The 23,329-nt window shown below is 44.2% G+C and overlaps 1 protein-coding gene across 1 annotated transcript in view; it reads left to right on the top strand.

Moving 5' to 3' along the window:
* The window catches only part of TRIO (trio Rho guanine nucleotide exchange factor), a 237,022-nt gene that overhangs the window by 108,453 nt on the left and 105,240 nt on the right, over window positions 1–23,329 (top strand). Inside the window, 6 exon segments of the mRNA XM_024741724.1 lie at window positions 1,045–1,164; window positions 2,911–3,102; window positions 3,424–3,573; window positions 7,084–7,198; window positions 9,942–10,057; window positions 13,361–13,483. Coding sequence (XP_024597492.1) covers window positions 1,045–1,164; window positions 2,911–3,102; window positions 3,424–3,573; window positions 7,084–7,198; window positions 9,942–10,057; window positions 13,361–13,483 — 816 coding nt within the window.

Here is a 23,329-nt window from a genome sequence, read left to right as displayed (position 1 = left end):
CTTTTGGTTCAGTGCCAGTGGGATTCCGTGCATATGTATATTTAGCACGTCTGTGACATTTTATCACGTGAGCAGGGAGACCATGGAAGTATGACTTTCTGGGATTCTTGTAGTTGTGTAGAAAGGCATCTGTTTGTTTGATTGGAGGTGCTTAATGGTTGCCAAATGGCTGCTGTAGCCCCAACTATCACCTCCACATTCCAGGTATCAGGAAGGGAAAAGCATATCAAGAAAGAGGCAGCACCTGGATCAGAAAAGAAATGTGTTCCCCAAATGGCCCAGAAGCCCCTGCTTTGATCTCAGTGGCTAGAATTGTGTCATATTTGCAACCAAGCTGTCATAGGAGCTGAGAACTGGCTTTATTTTAAGCTCTTTCCCAAGTTGGGATTTTCTGAGTAAAGGACATGAAGAAACTAGGTACTGGTTAAGTAACCAGCAGTTTCTGCCACAAATGATTATCCAGAATGACCTTCCACATCCCTGCGGCTTCCATGGTCAGAACTGACTTCTCATTCTGTGATGCTAAGAATCTGGTGGTGTGGCCCTGAGCATTAGCCAACGGCTAAATTCATCCTTGGGTCAGTGTGCTGTCTTAACACTGACTCTAAAGTGGAAAATACATTAGTGACATCAAAACAGTTCCCTTATCAAGCACTTTGCTAAGTCTGCATGTCCATGAGGCCTAAAAGGAGTGAAAGATATATATTTTTGAGTATCAGGGAATTCTTTGCAATTGTAAGTTTTCTCGTATGTGATCCTCAGTCTGTTTTGACCTGTGGATGAATGATCAATCCTCTGGACCCTCCACCTTTTCCAGCTCCCACTTGAAACTAAACATGACAGAACTAATTTTAAAATGCAGCACTTAACGATCAGATACCAGGGAAGGGTAGCAGGCTGTTGGCAGTAGGATCACGAGGAAATTCCTGCTTCGTAGCTAAGTGAGCAGCTCGACCGCCGCGCACTCGGACTGCGTCACTGCTGGTCCGTGGCCTGGATGCCCCAGAGGGGCTGCTGCATGGAGTTCCCTGTGTTGTGTTTCAGGTGCTGGGCTGGATCCGGAATGGAGAGTCAATGCTGAACGCCGGGCTCATCACGGCCAGCTCGTTGCAGGAAGCGGAGCAGCTGCAGAGGGAGCACGAACAGTTCCAGCATGCCATCGAGGTGCGGACGCCCGGCCTGGCCTCGGAACCCGGCCTCTCCAACCTCAGGACCAGCCTGTTAAGTCCCCTCACACGGCACTGACCCTGGGAGCCGAAGGGGGTTCAGTGGAACCCCAAACGGCTGCGCTTACGAGCCTGCAGTTCGTTACAAGAGGGGGGAAGCAGTCTGGCAACTGCAGTGATGGGAGGCTGTCCATGCCCACCAGGGCGACCTCACCGCAAGGGTCCCAGAGGCCGGGGGTGGCTCTTGCTGTCCCCTTGCTGTCAGGGCCCTGGCAGGATGCACCTCACCTGTCGGGAACATCTCGGCGCCAGGGAGCCCGAGCTGGGGTCTCAGCTGAGGTTTTTCACATTTTGCTGATGTTATAGACACAGTTGCTGCTGTGTAACCGGTCTTGAAAAATCAGGGCACTCGGGGTGGCTCTTCAGGACCGGGTGCCGATCACCAGTTCCCTTTCCCCCATAAACAGTGCTGTGCACAGAGCTCCTGTGACCCTGGGGAAAAGCAGCGTCCCTCACCAGAGGGTTTTGTGCCTCGACGGGGTCAGTGCTGTGCCAGGACTTGAGCAAACTGGCTCGGCCAGTCACTCTCACAGCATATGGATTAATTCATTTTAGAGTATTTTTGGAGGGTTGGGGGAGTTAATGATTGTGACAGGTGGTCTCAAGGCACAGTCAAGGGAAAGAGAGCATTTGATGATAGAAAACTTGTTTCCTGCTCTAGTTATATACATATTCTCAGCCAGAGATGAAAACCAAAGAAATTACCATTAATGTCTTCCCTAGATTAATTAACTCTCAACTATTCAGCGCCAGTGGACAGACACTAACACTTCTCCCTGAAGCCCAGACTCTGGGTGAATCTTGTGAAAATCGTACCCTGTGCCAAGTGCCTTCTAGTAATTAAATCACTGGTGTGCCTCACCGTCTGGGTAACGGACAGGATTACGCTGGGTACAGTGTTTTATGGGGCCATTAGTACCACTTCAGGTGAAACGCAAAATTTTGCCATTGTTTAAAAAAAGAGAAAACTCTGTGTCCACAGAGACCCATGTGCTTCCCCCTGACGGCTGCCCTGCCGGGCCCTCTGGTTTCCCCGAGGAACCTGACCTCAGCCCCTCACAGAAGCTTCTGGTGAGGATGCGAGGGCAGGATTTGTTACCGGATTTGCCAGTTTGTTTTCATAGATGCATTGTCTGGCATGGACCTCCAGAGAACACAGTTGGTTCATTTTTAGCTTTTAACTGTGTTTCTCTCTTTCTCTGTTTTTAAATCAGTAGTTTTTGAAAACCTTTTCTCGAGTCCAGAGTTTAAGGTAAAAGGGAAATAAAGAGCATTCACTTAGGCCACCTTTTTCTCCACTTGTTCATTAGCCCCTGGCTGCTATTATAAGGAGAATCAACAGGAATAATAAACTTGGAACATTTCAACAGCTTTTTTAGAATATTGGCTGCTAAGGGTTTTTCCTGCTATCTCTCAAAAGCTGGAAAGTCCACAACCAAGACCCCATTCTGGAAAGTCCTAAGGCATTTCATCATTCCCTGGATAAATATAAATAGTTGTTGGTAGGCGTAAAATCTTTTTTTTAACTAACCTGTCAGCTGTGGTTTTCGAAGCGTCCTAGTGAGTGTTAACTGAAGTCGTTCCCGTAAAAGCGAGCAGACGGAAGAGCTGCGGCCTTCCCGCTCCTTCCCCGTGAGTGCGCGACACCCCCGCTGAAGAGCTTTCTGCTCTCTCCCGCCCTTAGAAGACCCACCAGAGCGCACTGCAGGTGCAGCAGAAGGCAGAAGCCATGCTGCAGGCCAACCACTACGACATGGACATGATCCGGGACTGTGCCGAGAAGGTGGCCTCGCACTGGCAGCAGCTCATGCTCAAGATGGAGGACCGGCTGAAGCTGGTGAACGCGTCCGTGGCCTTCTACAAGACCTCGGAGCAGGTAGGGCTCCCCGCCGCTGCCACCTGCTGAGCCTGACTGCACGGCGCGGCTCAGTCCTTACCTCGCCGGTCAGTCCTGGGCTCCCTTACGTATCACAGAGAGCAGGTCGGAAAGGATCTGAGGAGATGTCCCTTTTCCTCTCATTTAGATGGATGGCCTGACACAGGGCAGAGGGAGGCGGGAAATTCACCTTGTATTTTGGCCTTGTTCTGAAAGCCTGCGTGGCTGCACGCCAGGTGGTGGTCCCGGCCCTCGGGCCGGCACTCGTCATCCCATGGGTGCCGAGTGGTCCCTCTGAGCCCGGATTCTCTCCTGCCGCAGGTCTGCAGTGTCCTCGAGAGCCTGGAGCAGGAGTACAAGAGAGAGGAGGACTGGTGCGGGGGGGCCGACAAGCTGGGCCCCAACTCCGAGACGGACCACGTCACCCCGATGATCAGCAAGCACCTTGAGCAGAAGGAAGCGTTCCTGAAGGTACGGAGCTGACCTTCCGGGTGTGGTGCCTCAGTGACGGGGTTCGCAGCCCCCCCCGAGGGTCCACCTGAGCCGGTGGGGCGTCCGGACCGTCAGTCCCGCAGCTGCAGCCTCTCCTCCGGCCCCGCCTGCCTCGCAGCGCCCCTGCCCTGGAGAGAGATCGCGGTGACCCTGCCTCAGCCATAAGTCAGCTGATTGGAGATCTTAAAATCTTGTTTCAGTTGTCATTTGTACTCTCCTTCTAGTTTCCACAGGCAGAGAGCTAGATAGAAACCTGTGTGCATAAAGATCGGGTGGAAGTCACAATACCAAGTGATCCTGAACAGACATGCAGAGAGATTGATTTGGGGGAACAAAAATGCCTAGAGCTTAAAATAATCTTCCTTTGGAAATTCAGCCTTTTGAGGAATAAAGACTGTCTCAGAACACGTGTGAGCCCAGTGTAGAGTGGACACAAAGCAGGAACACCCCTTGTGGTTCACAGGACCAGTTACTAATACTGTACTTATTCAGGAAGTGTTTCCTGCAAGAGAAATTTAATCCCATTCAAGGCCTGGCTGAAAGTTTTAACTCTGAGAAGCTTTAAATGAGGCACTTATCAAGCCTGCTTTGTCATTTGTATATATAGTCCATACCTGAGTTACTTGTGTGCTTTGCAACAATTAAATTTTAAATTTTAAAGTGGTCAAAATGTTTAGATACATTGACTTTGAATGTTTCCACGGTGCATTCTTTCACTTGTGGAAAAGTTCTCCTGAGGTTCTGCTGGTGGCCACTCAGACCTATGAAAACTAGGTGTGGTGTTTACTTTCCATGTTACTTGGTTTAGTTTTCCTCCTTGCTCCAGCATCCTGACCTCTCTGACACCATTTCCTGTCACATTTAATCATTTCTGTTTCTGTTTCATTTCTGAAGGTGATCCTCTGAGCTGACAGAGAGTTATTGTTTAGTCTGGGAGAACAAATTGTAACTCTTTGAAAATTCTTACCTGGTAACTTATTATGAGCTTCCACCACAGAGATTTTCTTTTTAAGCAAATCAAGGTGGGAAAACAGTTGGAGCTTCCCAGGGTCATTAGTTGTAAGGATTCCAAACAGGACCTTGAAAGCCCCACCCCTGCTTGTCGGTGCTGTTTAAGTTTAGGAAAGGTCTACCACTACTGGGATGTTTTGAGGTGGAATCGTTACAATTGCCTCTCTTTCTCTGGAATCCATTTAGTATAAAACAAAATTACATACTACTTAGTTAATATAATTAAGAAAGATATTTAGGTAAAATTACAAAACAAAAATAATCACAGACCTGGTCAGATTCTTTCATTCAACTAGGATTATGTCTTTGGTGTATTGGATATCTTTAAACTTATTATGGAAGTTTAAAAATGCTTATGGAAATTAAGAGGAAGGATGAACCCCCATGTACTTCTCACCCAGCTTCAATAATTACCAACATATGGGCATATGCCCACCTTAACTGGATTATTTTAAATTCTAGATATTACACCATTTTATTTATAAAGACCTCTGTGTGTATCTAAGCATTAAATTCCACCTTTCTAAAACCATTCTACAACCACAGTACCATTATTGGACCTGAAAAATTAACAGTAACTCTTTATTTTATATAAAATCCAATGGTGTTCACATTTCTCTGATTGTCCCATAAATGTGTTTTTATACGTGGTCTTGATCAAAATCCAAACAAGACCATGCATTGATTTGATTGGTATGTCTCTTAAGTCTCTTTCAGTCTAAATCCCACCCTCCCTTTTATTAGCATTTGTTAATTGAAGAAATAAGTTATTCATACTGTGGAATTTCCCTCATTCTGGATTTGGTAATTGCATCCTGTGGGGTCATTTAGCACCATCCCGGATTCTCTACATTTCTGTTAGTTGTGTTGAGGGCCTTGACCTGGTTCAGGTTTAAGTGAGTGTGGGGGGTACACTTAGGGTACCTGATGGGTGGTGGTGTGTACTTCCAACGGCATTGCTCCAGGACCCACACACAGGTCTGCTTCTCCGGCTGTCTCTGTGACATGAGGGTTTTTCAGTGCTTCAGACGTCGTAAGTCCACGTCATCCATTGTGTACTTCCCCATCAGCCTTTCACCCACTGGGTTTGGTAGCCAGTGGTGATACTGTTTCATTAGGAGTTGCAAAATGGTGGCATTCTATCATTCTTTCTGCCTTGATTAGCTGCAGTTATTCCCTCCTCAGCTATTTGGTTATGCTAAAATAGAGTTTGTCAAAAAAAAGGGTGGGGGGGAGGTAAATGCTTGATTCCTTCCCTTTGTTTATGATTTTCAGAAGAATGATCTGTTGCCCTAGCAATCTCTGCATATGATTAATTTGTTCTTTTAGTATCATCCTGGATTTTAACATTTGGTGTGTTTCAATCAGTTACAGTCATTTATCTTTCTGTATTCAACTTGTCCCACTAGTGGGAGCCCCTTCAAGTCAGGTTGGCTCAGATGTCCTTTTGATGTAACCCTAGCAGTCTTTACGGCCTCCTTGCTGTTTGGAATGACAACTTATTTCGGTCTTATCAGTACAGACTCATGATGTATTTTTCTCTTAATTAAAAAAAAAAAAAAAAAGGTGTTGCAGCTCCATCTACTGAAAAGGCCTAGGAACGATGACCAGCCCAATGATAGCGAGCATCTCTAGTGCCCACATTGTGGGTTTTCAGTGCCATTTACCCCAAGAAGGAGACCGAACTCCTTGAAAAAAAGATTGATTCCAGATCTGGGCTAGGAAATGTGCAAGACATTTCCAATTCTATTATAATTAAGGGATTTTTTTCCTGAACCATTTTGATTTCTTATTTATATCTCTTTTCTCTTAAATGAAACTTCTTTAAATACATGAATGAAATTACTTATTCGGTTTACAAACATGGAATATCAGTTTTCTATTACCACAATAACAAACCGCTCCACAATTCAATGGCTTAAACCAAGGGTTAGCAAGCTAAGCCCTGAGGGCTAAATCTGGCCACTCCCATTTATCAGTCGAGGCCACTTTCATCTACAATGGGCAGGTTGAGTAGTTGCAACAGAGAGGTGGAGCCCACATGACTCGGAGAGCTGAAAATATTTACTGTCTGCCCTTTATAGACATCCCGGTGCAGCTTAGCCAGGTCCTCTGATTCAGGGTTTCTCCCAAGACTGTGATCAAGTTGTTGGTCAGGGATGTGGTCACCTCAAGGCTCGACTAGGCTTTACTTCCTCTCGGGCTGCAGGCCACGGGTCACCCTCAGTGTCTGGCCACCTGGACCTTAGCATGGGGCAGCTCTCAACATAGCAGCTGGGTTCAGCAGAGCAAGAGCTCCAAAACAGATTTTTTTTTAAGTTGAAATAGGATTTATCCTATGTATTCTCCAGACACAGATTGACCAGATGAACGCTTTAGATTAAGACCTATGTTAGAGCCACGTGATGTCATCCATATACACTGAAGATGCATGTCTGTATGAGTCACAAGAACACGTTGCTCTGTATTATTTCTTAGGCTTGCACGCTTGCTAGGAGGAATGCAGATGTCTTCCTGAAATACCTGCACAGGAACAGCGTGAACATGCCTGGAATGGTGACACATATCAAAGCCCCTGAACAACAAGTGAAAAGTGAGTACACCTAGCAGTCAGCTGACGGATGAGCTTGACAAGACATGTTCTAAAATCTTGGTCCAGGGCTTCCTTTGGAATGTCCTTTTTCATATCATTAAAGTTCTCCTAAGTTATCTTATTTTAATAATAAAGTATTAAACAAATATATAGCTTGATAATTTATTGAATAAAGTTGAAGAATATAAACAGGGAGAAAATGCAGCATGCTCAGGGTATTTATTGGCATCGACTGTTTTGTTAAAAGTAAGTGAAAATATAAATCGGGAAAAAATGAAAGCCAGAATTATCTACAGGCCAAATACTTCTAAAAGTTTAAATCACAACAATTATATACCCATTTCATTGCTATAATGTATCAGTTTTATATACTTAAAGCATTATTAATAAAAGCAAATTGCCAAAGAATGTTATATAGATAGATGGGTATCATTTGAGTTTAAAAATGTACAGAACTGTACACACACACACACGCATAGAAAAAGACCAGGGAACGATTATACTAAACTCTAAGTAGGGTTGTCATGGGTGGACATGGTGTCATGGGTACTGACGATTTTTATGCTGTAGAATTCTGATTGAATATTTTGCAGTGAAAATGCATCCAGGTGATACAGCATTTTAAACTTAATCATAATTTTTTTTTTTTTTTTTTTTTTTTTTTGCGGTACGCGGGCCTCTCACTGTTGTGGCCTCTCCCGTTGCGGAGCACAGGCTCCGGACGCGCAGGCTCAGCGGCCATGGCTCACGGGCCCAGCCGCTCCGCGGCATGTGGGATCTTCCCAGACCGGGGCACGAACCCGCGTCCCCTGCATTGGCAGGCGGACTCTCAACCACTGCGCCACCAGGGAAGCCCCATAATTTTTTTTACAAGTTGAATTGAAATGACATGGAAGTGGGTCCTCAGAAAATGAGGAGAATTGTTGAAAACAGTCTCGGTATTCAGGCCCTGTTCTATCAGCTTTAATCCTCACCTGAGCTTCAGTCCTGCCCCAGGCAGAGGCTACGGAAATAAGAGACTAGAAAAGACTTACGCTCGTTTTCCTTTCATTTAAGTGGTAGCTTATTTTTTGACAGGCTTCAAATTGCAGTGCTAATTTGCTTCACTAAACTAGTTCACTTTTCAGTCGAGCAAAGATAATGTAACAGGACCAACCAGTGAGCTGGCGGGTACATGCTGCTCGCAGGCTCCTGTGTCTCACAAAGTACTCAGCCTATGAGGAACTCGGTAAATATTTGTGGAGAGGTTATTATTTTTAAAGTTTTCCAATAAAGTTATATTCCAGGTACCACTTATTTGATTTGCAATTTCAGTCGGGGAATCTTTTTCTGAAGTTTTTTTTATCTGTTTACTTTGTAAACTTCTAGAGTAAAACAGACTCATTGTAAAGAATGTTTAAAGTGTACAAATGTATATAAATTACCTAAATTCCTTTGCCAGTGGTAACCACTGTGAAGACCTTTGTGTGCATCCTTCTATGCACATAAGTGGAAATATGCAGAGAGATACAAACGTGTAGCTTCAACTCACCCATCTGGCTTTTTAATTTTTTTTTTGAAGTGGGACTATATTCCCCTGCAATTTTCTTCTTACGCTTAGTAATAATCTCTTTCTATATCAGAATTTGGAGATCTGCTCTGTTACTTTTAACGTCCAGTATGGCGACTTCGTAATTGATTTAATCTGCCCTAATCAATGGGCTCGTACGTTGCTGCCAGTTTTTCCGAACAGCACCTCAGCGTGTGTGCATCTGTGTACAAATTGTGTCGAGAGCTTGTGCCAGCGCCGTATCTGAAAGATAAATTCCTGGTTCAAGGGTGCGCACCACTCAGTGTCGTTACCTGTCGCCAGATGACCTCTGCAGGGGTTGTGCTCCATTTTCCTCCCCCAATAATACAGGCATACAGGTTTCCTCTGTCCCTTCTAGCCCTGGGCAGCGTAGTCCTTGCCAGGGAGTGGTGTAAACTGGTCTCATTGTTTGAGTGAGACGAAACGTTTCTGTATTTTTAGTGGCCATATTTCATTTCATATAATCATGACCTCCATGTTTATATGCTTTGCTCGCTTTGCTAACAGACTATTCATATTTTCCTGTTGACTATTAAGTAAGTTAGATCCACCTTCTATGTTCCCAATAGTTTTTCCTGGCTTTTTACTTGTGTCATATTTTTATGGCGGTTGTTATTTGGTTATGAGATTTTTAATTCTCTTGTAATCTGATTGCTGTTTTAACTTTTCCTTTCTAGCTTCGTGCTTCTCAACTTCATTTCCTTCCCTCTCCTAAGGGTTTGTTTTTGGTTTTGTTTTTAAAGCCCCCATCGTTTTCTTCTAGTACTCCACTGTTTCATCTGACATCTTTTGATGTATACTAAATTCCTTCCGCAGGAAGGTTCTCATGGTCTTGCACAAAACGTCTAATACTGGTGTTTTTCCAGCCATTGTCAGATTGCCCCAGCAGGGGACTCAGTAGCTATCCCACTGACCCAGCCGACCTGAGGGATTAGAGGCCCACTCGAGTGTCGGGTGATGTCAGTCCTAAGTGTAAACTGGAGTAAGAGAACGAGGAGAGGTCTGGACAGGCGTGTCAAGGAGGCCAGGCAGGCAGCCGTGCGGCTCAGTGACTATACTCTGGCTCACCACGGCATTTGCATTAAAATGTCTTTAAATAAAAATGAATGGGATTTTGTGGGTGTTGTGCTTGATGGCCAGCGCCAACATGCGGCTTTCTCTTCATTCTCTCAGATATCTTGAATGAACTCTTCCAGCGGGAGAACAGGGTGTTGCATTACTGGACCATGAGGAAGCGGCGGCTGGACCAGTGCCAGCAGTACGTGGTCTTTGAGCGAAGCGCCAAGCAGGTCAGCCATCACACAGCCCTCCTGGCGCCCTCCTCCCCGTGCCCAGGCCTCCATCGTCAGACGGGCAGCTTCTGACATGGCAGCAGATGGAAAACCACTCCCTGATCATCAAAACAGCCTTGCCTTTTACTTGACCGTTTGTTGCCAGAAAACCCCCCAGCCTCGTAAAAGTGTGTTACTCAGTGATTTTGGCCTCAGCGGGTGTGCCATTCAGCTCTGCCGAGCTGCCGTCACCCCACAGTTAAGACAGCGAAGTGCGAGCAGTCGTGATCATGATGATTTAAGTCACTGTAAGATAATACGGTGGGCAGTTTTCCACGTTGGCGTACTTATATCTTCAAGACAAAATTTTGTTTTTCCGATAAACTGAGCTAAAATTAAGTAAGAAATGTGGCAGAATTTCTCAGAATTCAGTATACTCAAAAAAAGGTCATGCATTTGGCTAAGGCAGAGACCTCAAGAGGGTACGTTTGCAGTGTTCCCCTCCCCTCCCCCGCCTGCCGGAAGTCATTCTGGGGTCGATGGCCAGTCGTGGAGATCATTTTAGGGTAAAGTCTGTCTGACTGTAACTCAGACAGGAAGATGCCTGTCACTTCTCTCTGGCCTTAACAGTAGCCTAGGAATCCGTGCCCATTAGTCCAGAATTCGGAGGGTCAGGAGGGAGCGGGAGGGAGAAGGCTTGTTCTCAGAAGCCCCCGCGAGTCACCTCACATGCACCATGTCCCCGGGGCCTCCTCAGGGCTGCCGGTCCCTGGTGACCGCGTGTGACCTGCTCTGTCTTCTGGATCCACCTGGAAACCTGACACGTGCCTCATGCAGCATAGGCATTCGATAAAATCCGTTTAGCTCAAGAAAGATTACATTTTCCTCAGCACAGATTTCTCACTTGGGGAACATATTTTGTTTAATTTGGTAAATGTCAGTCTCTCACTGGGCAGCCTGCTGCCCAGAGCAGCTCGGTGTCCCAGGGCGTAAGCAGGAGTTCATGGTCCCTGAACCTGGCACCCTGACCCGACCTCTCCCTTGTCTTGATTGGCTTTCCCAGATGCAGTTACCATGTTCCCAGCAGGGGTGGCAAGCGGTAGTATTTTTTAATGTTTAAATTCCATTTTCTTAACATTTTATTTAAGGATAATCTAACCGTATTTCAGATTTATGGGGGCCTGATTTTATTTCTAATTAGAGACTATTTCATAATCTTTTCTCACGTCTTTGTTTATCTCTCTGTTGAAAGACAAGGAGTTATTCAGCTACAGAGAACAAAATTGTAAATAATGCCCTTGACAGAGAGAAATAATGGAATATGCTGTTGCTTTTTCCTAAAGCCAGTTCACATGCCAAAAATAAAATCATTCAGTTTCTGCCGTTACAGATGATGGCCCGTCAGCCCCACGGCCCTGTAGGGTCGGCTTCTGTGCTGTACGATAACAACAATCCCACAGTACATACCGAGTTGTGGGTGGGCTGTGGCAGGTGACTTGCAGCCCCAGCCCCTGCTCTGCTCTGGGCACCTCCTGCCTCGGGGCTGCTCCTCCCGGGCTGTCTGTGCCCCTTCTCCCTTACCTCTGCCTCTGAAAGTTGGCTTTCAGTTCAGGGCTTGTTCCTGTTTCTCTTTCCTCTCTCCTTAGCTCTCACTGTTGGTGTCTCCCAGCCCTGACCTCCATTTCTGGTCTCCAGATGTAGAAACCCCAGCTCCCTCCTTGCGTCTCTCCACTTTGGCCTTAACCAAAGCAGAAGTGGACCTGGGACTCCCCGTCCGCTGTGTCCCCGCCCTCATCTTACCTGATTCCCGCCTTTCCCTCATCTTCCCAGCTTCACCCCTTCATCGGGGCCTGATGAAGCACATCTGCCCTCTCCTCCGCCCCCAGAGCCATCACGGGTACCAGCCTAGCCATGTCTCATCTGAACCCCCTGGACCGGTTTGCCAACTGGTGTTGCTTTTCTCTCGCTCACTCTCCACTGCAGTCCCTTTTCCATGTGGCAGCCCCATTCACTTCCAGACCAAAGTCCAAAGGCCTGCGGCCTCCGAGGGCCCCCTGTCGCCCTCCAGCCTCACCTCCAGCCTCCCCCTGTGCAGGGCCCCTTTCCTCCTGAGCCCATCCCTTCTCAGCCTGCGGGTCCCTCATGGTCACAAGGGCAGGGCCCAAGCCTCTCCCGCCCCAGCGCCCCCCTCAGCACCTGCCTACATAGAGGGCGCTTGGGCACGATTCGCTGTGTGAACGGAGGAAGTAGGGACCTTTGAATAAATTGACCAAAATGGCTTTCTGCCTTGACACACTGTCAGTGGCAGTGTTGTCTCAGAGATGGGGCAGCCATGCTTGTGCAAAACGAAGGTAAATTCCCAGCCAGGAAGCTGCGCGGTAAGTAATCTGGGTCGTGGTTTCCTTTTCATTTTTTTCTTCTAAAATGCCGTAAATGCTGTGAAGTATCTAATAGAGACGGTGATGTTTCTGTTCCAAGACCAGCAAATCACAGCGGACGACTAAGATACTGTGAAGGGCAGATATGAAAGCTTCCATGTTTTTGTTTCTTTTCCATAGTGTTGCTTTTTCAGACGTTTATGTTTAAGTAAGATTTCACTTCAGATCTATGCACATAGAAGGAAAAAAATGGCTTCCATCTCAAAACATGAAAGAAAAGGAGTGTGAATGTGTCCTTCTGTTGCAATCTGGACCTTGCCGGCCCCCTTCTTCCCAGGTGGGGTCATCTCTCCTACATCTGGGAGGTTAAGCCACTTCTGCCAGCGTCTCCCCAGAGCATCTTTATGCATAATGACGCTCTGTAGGAGCCCCCAGAAGGCCAGTGAAGTGGGTGCACACCTAAGGACTCACTGAAGGCAGGAATAGGAAGAATCAGCTAACACTGTACATTTGAAAGCTGGGAATTTGCATCTGCTTTCTTTTCCTGTTTTAAGTTAGATCACCCCAGGAAGGCTGTCGAGTCCCTGTGACGTGAATGTCTCAGTGTTCAGCAATGCGAGGGTCTCAGACTTCCCGTTCCCCACACTTTCTCAGTATTCTTGAGGGAGGCTATTCACTGGACTCTTATGGCCCTTGGTTCATGCTTATAAGAAACTCCTGAGCTTGTTATCATTGATGCCTAAGTGACATGATTACAGTTTTCTAGAATGTCAACTTTTAATTTTGGAATTAAGTACATGTTTCAGAAGCTCATCTCTCTTTGAGGGAGTGTTTCTTGATGCGCCTGGGAGTGTGACTTTGCGTTTAAATGAGATACTGAGGTATTGGGACTGACTTCACTGACGTTGAGCCGTGAACCTGTTTCCATTCCTTCCGTCTCTAGGCTTTGGAGTGGATCCATGACAGCGGGGAGTTCTACCTTTCCACACACACCTCCACAGGTTCGAGTATCCAGCACACCCAGGAGCTGCTGAAGGAGCACGAGGACTTCCAGATCACGGCAAAGGTGAGCTTGCATTGGCTCAGTGCCTGCGTGCCTCCTGCGTGTTTCCAGGATGACCTCGAACAGGATACTTGGTGTAAAAGAGGTCTTTCCTAAAAATTTCATTGAAGAAATACCTTATGCAATGGGAGGAACGGGGTGAGCCAGATGGACTGTTAGACCCTACTTTAGTGGTAATTCTAAGGCCTTTCACACTGTCCTCATTTGTCCCTTTGTTTCTCTGTTTCCTCTTGTGCCTCTGATTTCTGGAAATGCCTCCCACCTCCTTCCTTTATTTTTTCTTTCTTCTTTGTCCTTTTCGTTCTTCTCTTATTTTCATTCGGTTTTCCAAGTATTTTCTGAGTACTTGCTATTTTTATGGAACGCTGGTGTTCCCGGCTTGACTTAGACGGATCCTGTGCGTGTTTCCTTTCCTTGTCTTGAACGGTGAAGACTGCTGCAGTAGCATCATGCCCAGTTGTCCAGTCACGAAGCTGTCCGGGTTTTATAGTTGGCAGAGTTTATGTCAGTGGCTGTTCATAGGCTTATAAAACTGGAGGCATTTTCACTTTTCTGCTGAATTAAATACATCTTTATGGCATATGCAGTACATGTGACTGTGAATTTTTAAGCAGATGTGTAAGAATTCACACACTGACACGAATGTTTTCTCAATTAAAATATTTGCAGGGGCTAATTCCTTCTTTTACCTCAAAACAATTTTGAGGCTTCTAGGCTTCCCTTCTCAACCTGTGGTGTTCTTGTTTTTTGTTTTTCAAAGTTTTGAATATACATTCTATGTACTGTTTTCAGGAGCACCTCTGTTCTTGATGATAGAGTTAAGGTTTTAGAGAAAATTGGAAATTACTTCACATTTAAGAGTAGAAAATAAATGATGAAGCTGCATAATAATTTTTGGGTAAAAAGAAGTGTTCCTGAGGAGAGACCTTCAAGATAGTGGAGGAGTAAGACGTGGAGATCACCGTCCTCCCCACAGATACATCAAAAGTACATCTACATGTGAAACAACTCCAACAGAACACCTACTGAACGCTGGCAGAAGACCTCAGACCTCCCAAAAGGCAAGAAACTCCCCCACGTACCTGGCCGTGTGGCTGACAGGGTCTTGATGCTCCGACTGGGTGTCAGGCCTGAGCCTCTGAGGTGGGAGAGCTGAGTTCAGGACATTGGTCCACCAGAGACCTCCCGGCCCCACGTAACGTCATTTGGCAAGAGCATTCCCAGAGATCTCTGTCTCAACACTAAGACCCAGCTCCACGCAACAACCAGCAAGCTCCAGTGCTGGACACCCCATGCCAAACAACTAGCAAGACAGGAACACAACCCCACCCATTAGCAGTGGCTGCCTAAAATCATAAGTTCAAAGACACCCCAAAACACACCGCCGGATGTGGTCACGCCCACCAGAAAGACAAGATCCAGCCTCATCCACCAGAACACAGGCACCAGTCCCCTCCACGAGGAAGCCTAGACAACCCACTGAACCAACCTTAGCCACCGGGGGCAGACACCAAAAACAACAGGAACTACGAACCTGCAGCATGCAAAAAGGAGACGCCAAACACAGTAAGTTAAGCAAAATGAGAAGACAGAGAAATATGCAGCAGATGAAGGAGCAAGGTAAAAACCCACCAGAACAAACAAATGAAGAGGAAATAGGCAGTCTACCTGAAAAAGAGTTCAGAGTAATGATAGTAAAGATGGTCCAAAATCTTGGAAATAGAATGGAGAAAATACAAGAAATGTTTAACAAGGACCTAAAAGAACAAGAGAGCAAACAAACAATGATGAACAGCACAATAAATGAAATTAAAAGTTCTCTAGAAGGAATCAGTAGCAGAATAACTGAGGCAAAAGAACAGATAAGTGACCTGGAAGATACAATAGTTGAAATAACTACCACAGAGCAGAATAAAGAAAAAAGAATGAAAAGAATTGAGGAAAGTCTCAGAGACTGCTGGGACAACATTAAATGCACCAGCGTTCGAATTATAGGGGTCCCAGAAGAAGAAGAGAAAAAGAAAGGGTGTGAGAAAATATTTGAAGAGACTATAGTTGAAAACGTCCCTAATACGGGAAAGGAAATAGTCCAGGAAGCACAGAGTCCCATACAGGATAAATCCAAGGAGAAACATGCCAAGACACCTATTAATCAAACTATCAAAAATTAAATACAAAGAAAAAATATTAAAAGCAGCAAAGGAAAAGCAGCAAATAACATACAAGGGAATCCCCATAAGGTTAACAGCTGATTTTTCAGCAGAAACTGCAAGCCAGAAGGGAGTGGCAGGACATATTTAAAGTGATGAAAGGGAAAAACCTACAACCAAGATTACTCTACCCAGCAAGGATCTCATTCAGATTTGATGGAGAAATTAAAACCTTTACAGACAAACAAAAGCTAAGAGAATTCATCACCCCAAACCACCTTTACAGCAAATGCTAAAGGAGCTTCTCTAGGCAGGAAACATGAGAAGGAAAAGACCTACAATAAGAAACCCCAAACAATTAAGAAAATGGTAATAAGAACATACATATCAATAATTACCTTAAATGTAAATGGATTAAATGCTCCAACCAAAAGACACAGACTGCCTGAATGGATACAGGAACAACACCTGTATATATCATGTCTACAAGAGACCCATTTCAGACCTAGCGACACATACAGACTGAAAGTGAGGGGATGGAAAAAGATATTCCATGCAAATGGAAATCAAAAGAAAGCTGGAGTAGCAATTCTCATATCAGACCCAATAGACTTTAAAATAAAGACTCTTACAAGAGACAAAGAAGGACACTACATGATGATCAAGGGATCAATCCAAGAAGATGATATAACAATTGTAAATATTTATGCACCCAGCATAGGAGCACCTCAATACATAAGGCAAATGCTAACAGCCATAAAAGGGAAAATCGACAATAACACAGTAATAGTAGTGGACTTTAACACCCCACTTTCACCAATGGAGAGATCAACCAAAATGAAAATAAATAAGGAAACAAAAGCTTTAAGTGATACATTAAACAAGATGGACTTAATTGATATTTATAGGGCATCCCATCCAGAAACAACAAAATACACTTTCTTCACAAGTGCTCATGGAACATTCTCCAGGATAGATCATATCTTGGGTCACAAATCACACCTTGGTAATTTTAAGAAAATTGAAATCATATCAATTATCTTTTCTGACCACAACACTATGAGACTAGATATCAATTACAGGAAGAAAACTGTAAAAATTACAAACACATGGAGGCTAAACAATATGCTACTAAATAACTAAGAGATCACTGAAGAAATCAGAGAGGAAATCAAAAAATACCTGGAAACAAATGACAATGAAAACACAATGACCCAAAACCTATGGGATGCAGCAAAAGCAGTTCTAAGAGGGAAGTTTATAGCAATACAACCCTACCTTAAGAAACAGGAAACATCTCAAATAAACAACCTAACCTCACACCTAAAGCAATTAAGAGAGAAGAACAAAAAAACCCCAGAGTTAGCAGAAGGAAAGAAATCATAAAGATGAAATCAGAAATAAATGAAAAAGAAATGAAGGAAACAGTAGCAAAGATCAATAAATCTAAAAGCTGGTTCTTTGAGAAGATAAACAAAATTGATAAACCATTAGCCAGACTCATCAAGAAAAAAAGGGGGAAGACTCAAATCAATAGAATTAGAAATGAAAAAGGAGAAATAACAACTGACGCTGCAGAAATACAAAAGATCATGAGAGATTACTACAGGCAACTGTATGCCAATAAAATGGACAACCTGGAAGAAATGGAAAAATTCTTAGAAATGCACAACCTGCCAAGACTGAATCAGGAAGAAATAGAAAATATGAACAGACCAATCACAAGCACTGAAATTGAAACTGTGATTAAAAATCTTCCAACAAACAAAAACCCAGGACCAGATGGCTTCACAGGCGAATTCTGTCAAACATTCAGAGAAGAGCTAACGCCTATCCTTCTCAAACTCTTCCAAAATATAGCAGAGGGAGGAACACACCCAAACACATTCTACCACCATGACCACCATCACCCTGATACCAAAACCAGACAAACATGTTACAAAAAAAGGAAACTGCGGGACAATATCACTGACGAACAGAGATGCAAAAATCCTCAACAAAATACTAGCAAACAGAATCCAACAGCACATTAAAAGGATCATACACCATGATCAAGTGGGGTTTATCCCAGGAATGCAAGGATTCTTCAGTGTACACAAATGAATCAATGTGATACACCATATTAACAAATTGAAGGAGAAAAACCACATGATCAACTCAATAGATGCAGAGAAAGCTTTCAACAAAGTTCAACACCCATTTATGATGAAAACTCCAGAAAGTAGGCATAGCAGGAACATACCTCAACATAATAAAGGCCATATGTGACAAACCCACAGCCAGCATCGTTCTCAATGGTGAAAAACTGAAACCATTTCCCGTAAGATGAGGGACAAGACAAGGTTGCTCACCTTCACCACTATTATTCGTCTGGGACGAAGTGAGAGAGTGGCATGGACATATATACACTACCAAACGTAAAATAGATAGCTAGTGAGAAGCAGCCGCATAGCACAGGGAGATCAGCTCGGTGCTTTGTGACCACCTAGAGGGGTGGGATAGGGAGGGTTGGGAGGGAGACACAAGAGGGAGGAGATATGGGGATATATGTGTATGTACCGCTGGTTCACTTTGTTTTACAGCAGAAACTAACACAACAATGTAAAGCAATTATCCTCCAATAAAGATGTTAAAAAAAATAAAATAAAAGGTTATATTGAAAAAAAACAACAAAGAAAGAAGTGGTGTATATGTACTACTATATTTAAAAAGGATAACCAACAAGGACCTACTGTATAGCACAGGGAACTCTGCTCAGTGTTATGTGGCAGCCTGAATGGGAGGGGAGTCTGGGGCGAATGGACTCATGTGTATACATGGCTGAGTTGCTTTGCCGTGCACCTGAAACTATCACAGCACTGTTAATTGGCTCTACTCCAATATAAAACTAAAACTTAAAAAAAAAGAAAAAGTGTTCCTAAAAAAAAAATGTTCCTATAAAGTAAAAAGATTGAATTTCTTGTGTGGCCCTTATCTTGGCTTTGAAAACATATCCATGGGGAATTTTTAAATCGTTTAGAATGACAACAGCTACTTTGTATTATGTTTATTTTTCCTTTCTGATACATTCTGTAACAACTTCTGAGTCCTGCTGTTCTTTCTTCCTGGGGCTCTCTTCTCAGCTCCCCTCCATCCCAAGCTATAAGTGTACTTTTTCCATTCAGGCTCTCGGTGCCGGGCTGTGGGAACCCCTGGTCTCTGTTCTGGAGGACACACAGTGTAGCGGGGCTCAGTGGGGAGGCCTGGCAGCAGGAGCATTTGGGTAGGGCGAGCCACACCCAGAGGGGCCATGAACGCTCCGAGGGGGCCCCCGCCCGCTCGGTTAAGGGGAGCTGACCTGTCGTACCTCTGCAGGTAAGGATCATATCTTTTCCTTCCTCTAGCTGCAGTACATGTTTGGCCGAATAATTCTTATTTTTTGTTAATAATTGGATAATAAATACAGTTGTTGTGTGCCTTATATGATTTATATTTGTTTCATTGAATGTCATTTGGTTATAGATAGTAAGAAAATGCCTAAGATACACTCAGGTAGATTTAAGCTTTGCTCATTTGCACTGACTTAAATTTCCATGGATGCTGCACTCTGCAAGCCATGCGTACAGCCAGACAGCTGTTCACTGCCCAGCTCCAGGGGATGCCGTGCCACGTACACAGGTTGTGGTGGGAATGTCGTCATCTAGAGCTGAGTAGCGTGGCAGCTTTGTGCCACCAGTGGAGCACGTACAAAGGGATTTTTCCATTATTTCTAGTTTGCCCTTTTCCTCAGACTTGGGTTGTGGTTTTGGGAAGAATGAGCAGTAACAGGCATATTTTTGCCTGTATTTTATTTAAAAAATAAGGTCTAAAATCATAGGTGACATCTGATTTTTCTATTTCCCAAATAGAGCTGTTTCTTTTGTCGGGTATACTGAATTAGTTTTGCCAAGAGGAACTGATGGGTTTTGAAAAGAGCACCTCTCAGGTTTTTTTCTTAGCATTTTTTCCTTGGCTTCTGGCTCCTTTTCTTTTAATCAGAAGGCACCTGCCCTGGTGCTTGGCGACATCGTTCAGTTTTTCGTGTTGAAATGATGCTCTTGCCAGCCTTCTGTCCCTCTGTCTCAGCGTCTTCTAAGAAGTCATTTTTTTCTCTTGTTAGGTAGAAGATCCTCCGTTCTGACATGACACCTTCCAGTTCAGTAGTTACATAATTAGTATTGTAACATTTTTAGGGTTCATGGAAATGAAACCTCTCCTCACTCTCTGATTAAGACTCAGCTTGATTCCTTTGCAACTCAAGGCAGTAATTTCTCAGAATGCTTTTAAGCACCACCGGCATCCAGGCCATGGGTGTTTCCTTCAAAGCAGATTTCTGTCCTCACCAGGCGCGTACTGACTTGGACTCCCTGGGAGCAAGGCTTGAAAAGGAGCATTTCTAACAAGCTCACCAGGTGGTTTTTATGCACACTCAAGTTTGAAACCCACTGGCTTACTAAGACCTTCACAACTTTGTCACCCATGCCAAGTGCCTTACTTTGCTAGAAAGTGTCTGAGACCATTGAATATGCATCCTTTCTGGGTGTCTGATTACCTGAGAACACGATGAGTAAAGCTCTCGTGAGCATGTGGACTTCAACGTTCGGTCTGCCTTTATTTTTCTCCAGTCCCTTGATTATGCCTAAAGATGAGGTTGTTCAGATTATATTTGTACTCTTCAAAAATAAAAATCTGCTTTCATAACAATCTCTTATACAAACAAGGAGGCAGCTGTGTCCTGATAGTGAAGGATAAGCGAGAGTTGTTAACTGAAAATGCTGGGTGCCGCGCAGTACTTATCATAGGCATTTATGCAAAAAAGGGAAGGGAGAGAAATACACGTATACATACACGCACTTGCTTGTATATAATAAAACATCTCCGGGGTGGTACACAAGAAGCTGATACAGGTAACAGGTGAATGTGGAGTGAGAAGGCTTTTCACTTTGTGTCCTTTTGTACCTTTTGAATTTTGAATTCTGTGAATGCATTTTAAAAATACCAGTTGAGGGGCTTCCCTGGTGGCGCAGTGGTTGAGAGTCCGCCTGCCGATGCAGGGGACACGGGTTTGTGCCCCGGTCCGGGAAGATCCCACATGCCTCGGAGCGGCTGGGTCCGTGAGCCATGGCTGCTGAGCCTGCGCGTCCGGAGCCTGTGCTCTGCAACAGGAGAGGCCACTCAGTGAGAGGCCCGCGTACCGCAAAAAAAAAATTAAAAAATAAAAAATAAATAAAAATACCAGTTAAAATAAAAATACACTGTTATAAAAGGTTCGTGGATTAGCAGGTTCATCCTACTTAATTTTGATCACACCATTCATTCACTCAACAATTATTTATTGGCCTCTACAATATACCAGGAACCACTCATTGGTGCAGAGCTCATGGATTGCACGTTCTAGTTAGAGAAACGAGCAATAACATGATAAATGAGTAAATATATATACATACATGTTAAATAATAAGAGAAAAAGCCACGGGGGAGGGGAGGGTTGCCATCTTTGATAGGCTTCGGCAGGTCTCCTCAAGAAGCCTTTGACTATCTGATGAGCATTTTTGTTTAAATGAAGTTTGCAAATGGAAGATTTATAGATCTACCAGGCTTTGCCTATAGGAAACCTTTTGTTCTGTATCTAATTTCATAGACTCAGCCTGTTGGCGTCACGTGCTTGCAACTAGGTCTGCTTTGTGATGTGTTTTTGACATATATGAAAATCTTCCTTTAGTTTCTTGGTGGCTTTTGTTTTCTGTTTTAATGTAGGTAAGATGCATTTTCTTTTTTATCTTCACTTCTATGTCCCCACTGCTTAAACCATGAAATAACTTTCTTAACTCCTTAAAGATTAAGGGGTCCTTGGACAACACGGGGATGAGTTATGTGGGTCCACTTATACTCAGATTTTTGTCAACAAATACGTACTATAGTACTGTCTGGTCCTACTGAAGCCTTGGTTGTGGACTTCATGGGGGCGGGGTGAGAAGTGAGGTGCAGGGGTCAGCACCCCAACCCCTGAGTTGTTCAAGGGTCGGCTGTTTGCAGTGCCCTCCACTGATGTCATTCATGGCAGTGGAAAAGAAATGCTTAAATGGTGCTAAAACCCAACTTCCCTGTGCTTTTCAGAAGATCAATGTCTTGGTAAACAGCAAAACCTTCTTTAGTCAACCTGATTTTTTAAAAATCCTGTATCAGCCATGTCAATTGTCTTTGATATTAAAGTTTAATAATGTTTCTAACTTAAATCCCTTTTGGAATTTATGCTTCCAAGTCTGAAGCTTTGATTTCTTACTTCCTTGATACATAATTGGGCTTCTCTTAACCAGAAAGGTATCATGCTGATCACAAATCAGAAGGTTTGTTTGACAGATATTTTCCTTTTAGCTCACTCTACTTGAGTTCATTTCCATGCAAGATGAAGGCCCTAAAAACTTTCAGAGTGTTTTGTTTGGCTGACTTTCTCCAATAAACAGCTTTTATACAATTTGCAATAGCAGTTTTTTCCACAGAGGTATTAATGTCTCTGGAGTTCTGTTTTCCTGTAGTTTTTTTTGTAAAGTATGTATTCATGCCAGTTAAAAGTAACTACCACTCCCATTGAAGTTGCAGGTGTATACACACTTGCATAAAGGACCTAATGTTAATTTATTATCTCAATAAATATTTGGTAGATGGCCACCATGTGCCAGACACGTAGAAGGTGTGTGAGATACTAGTGAGCAGAGGAAGCAAATGTCCCTGGCTGCTGGCAGGTGCATTCTAACCAGGAGAGAGACAGGCAGTGATCTTAGCAAGTGAATTACACCTCTTGGGAGGGTGAGGCGTGCTGTGGGGCGGAGCAGAGCAGACTGGGTGAGGGAGGTGCGTGGCAGTCGTGAGGGTTAGGGAGGCCGGTGAGAAGTGGCCTTTATTCGAGCAAAGCGTGAAGGAACCATGGAGACGTCCAGGGGAACAGCATTCCGGGCGGAAGGGGCACTGGTACACAGAGATGGAGGCCAGCAAGCCTGGAGGGATGGTGGGCAAGCTGGACCCTGTGGAGGAGCCTGGGGGGCGTTCGTGTAGAGTCTGAGGATGTTCACAGCTGGCTCTGCAGGCTGCCTAGTGAACTCTGCTCAAAACTTTTATTGTACAAAGTAAGATAGTTTATCCAGGTTTTGAACCCTGACCTCCTTCCTTTGGGGGATTTTTAAAGTCAATTTCCTGAGTGTTAGTCATAAAGATTTTCTAGTTAAAGCCTAAGCGAGGAAAGCAGGTTCCATAGCAGCAGAGTAACTGTACTTGTATGAAGTGCCAGTGGGAAGGTTGAAGGAAGCCCAAGGACTAAATGAAACAGTAGCAACAAATGATACAAGTAATAAGGCAAAATGAGTGAAATGATAAGTGAAATAAACGGATGTGACGAAAAATCTGTTGAAGAATCGGATTTGACTGAAATCACTGCCGTATGTATGTATGTATCTATCCATCCATCCATCAGACCAGTGTTTTATGGTTATCCGTAGCTATAAAAGTAGGAAAGTCATACTTAAAGATCTTTCTATGTGCATATAAAATGAAATAAGTGTATTTCTGAGAGAGAGTTTTAAAACAGGGACTAAGTTTAAAATACCTCTATGAAGGCAGCTTCCCTAGTCGTGGCTTTTCCTCCGGGTCTACTGAGAATTAAAGAAGAAACGAGCGCGTGCTGTGA

Source organism: Neophocaena asiaeorientalis, unplaced genomic scaffold (assembly GCF_003031525.2).
Source record: "Neophocaena asiaeorientalis asiaeorientalis breed wild unplaced genomic scaffold, Neophocaena_asiaeorientalis_V1.1 scaffold10, whole genome shotgun sequence".
NCBI classification, from domain to species: Eukaryota; Metazoa; Chordata; class Mammalia; order Artiodactyla; family Phocoenidae; genus Neophocaena; species Neophocaena asiaeorientalis.
The sequence above is the reverse complement of the archived record's forward strand: the minus strand, read 5'-3'. Positions and strand labels throughout refer to the sequence as shown.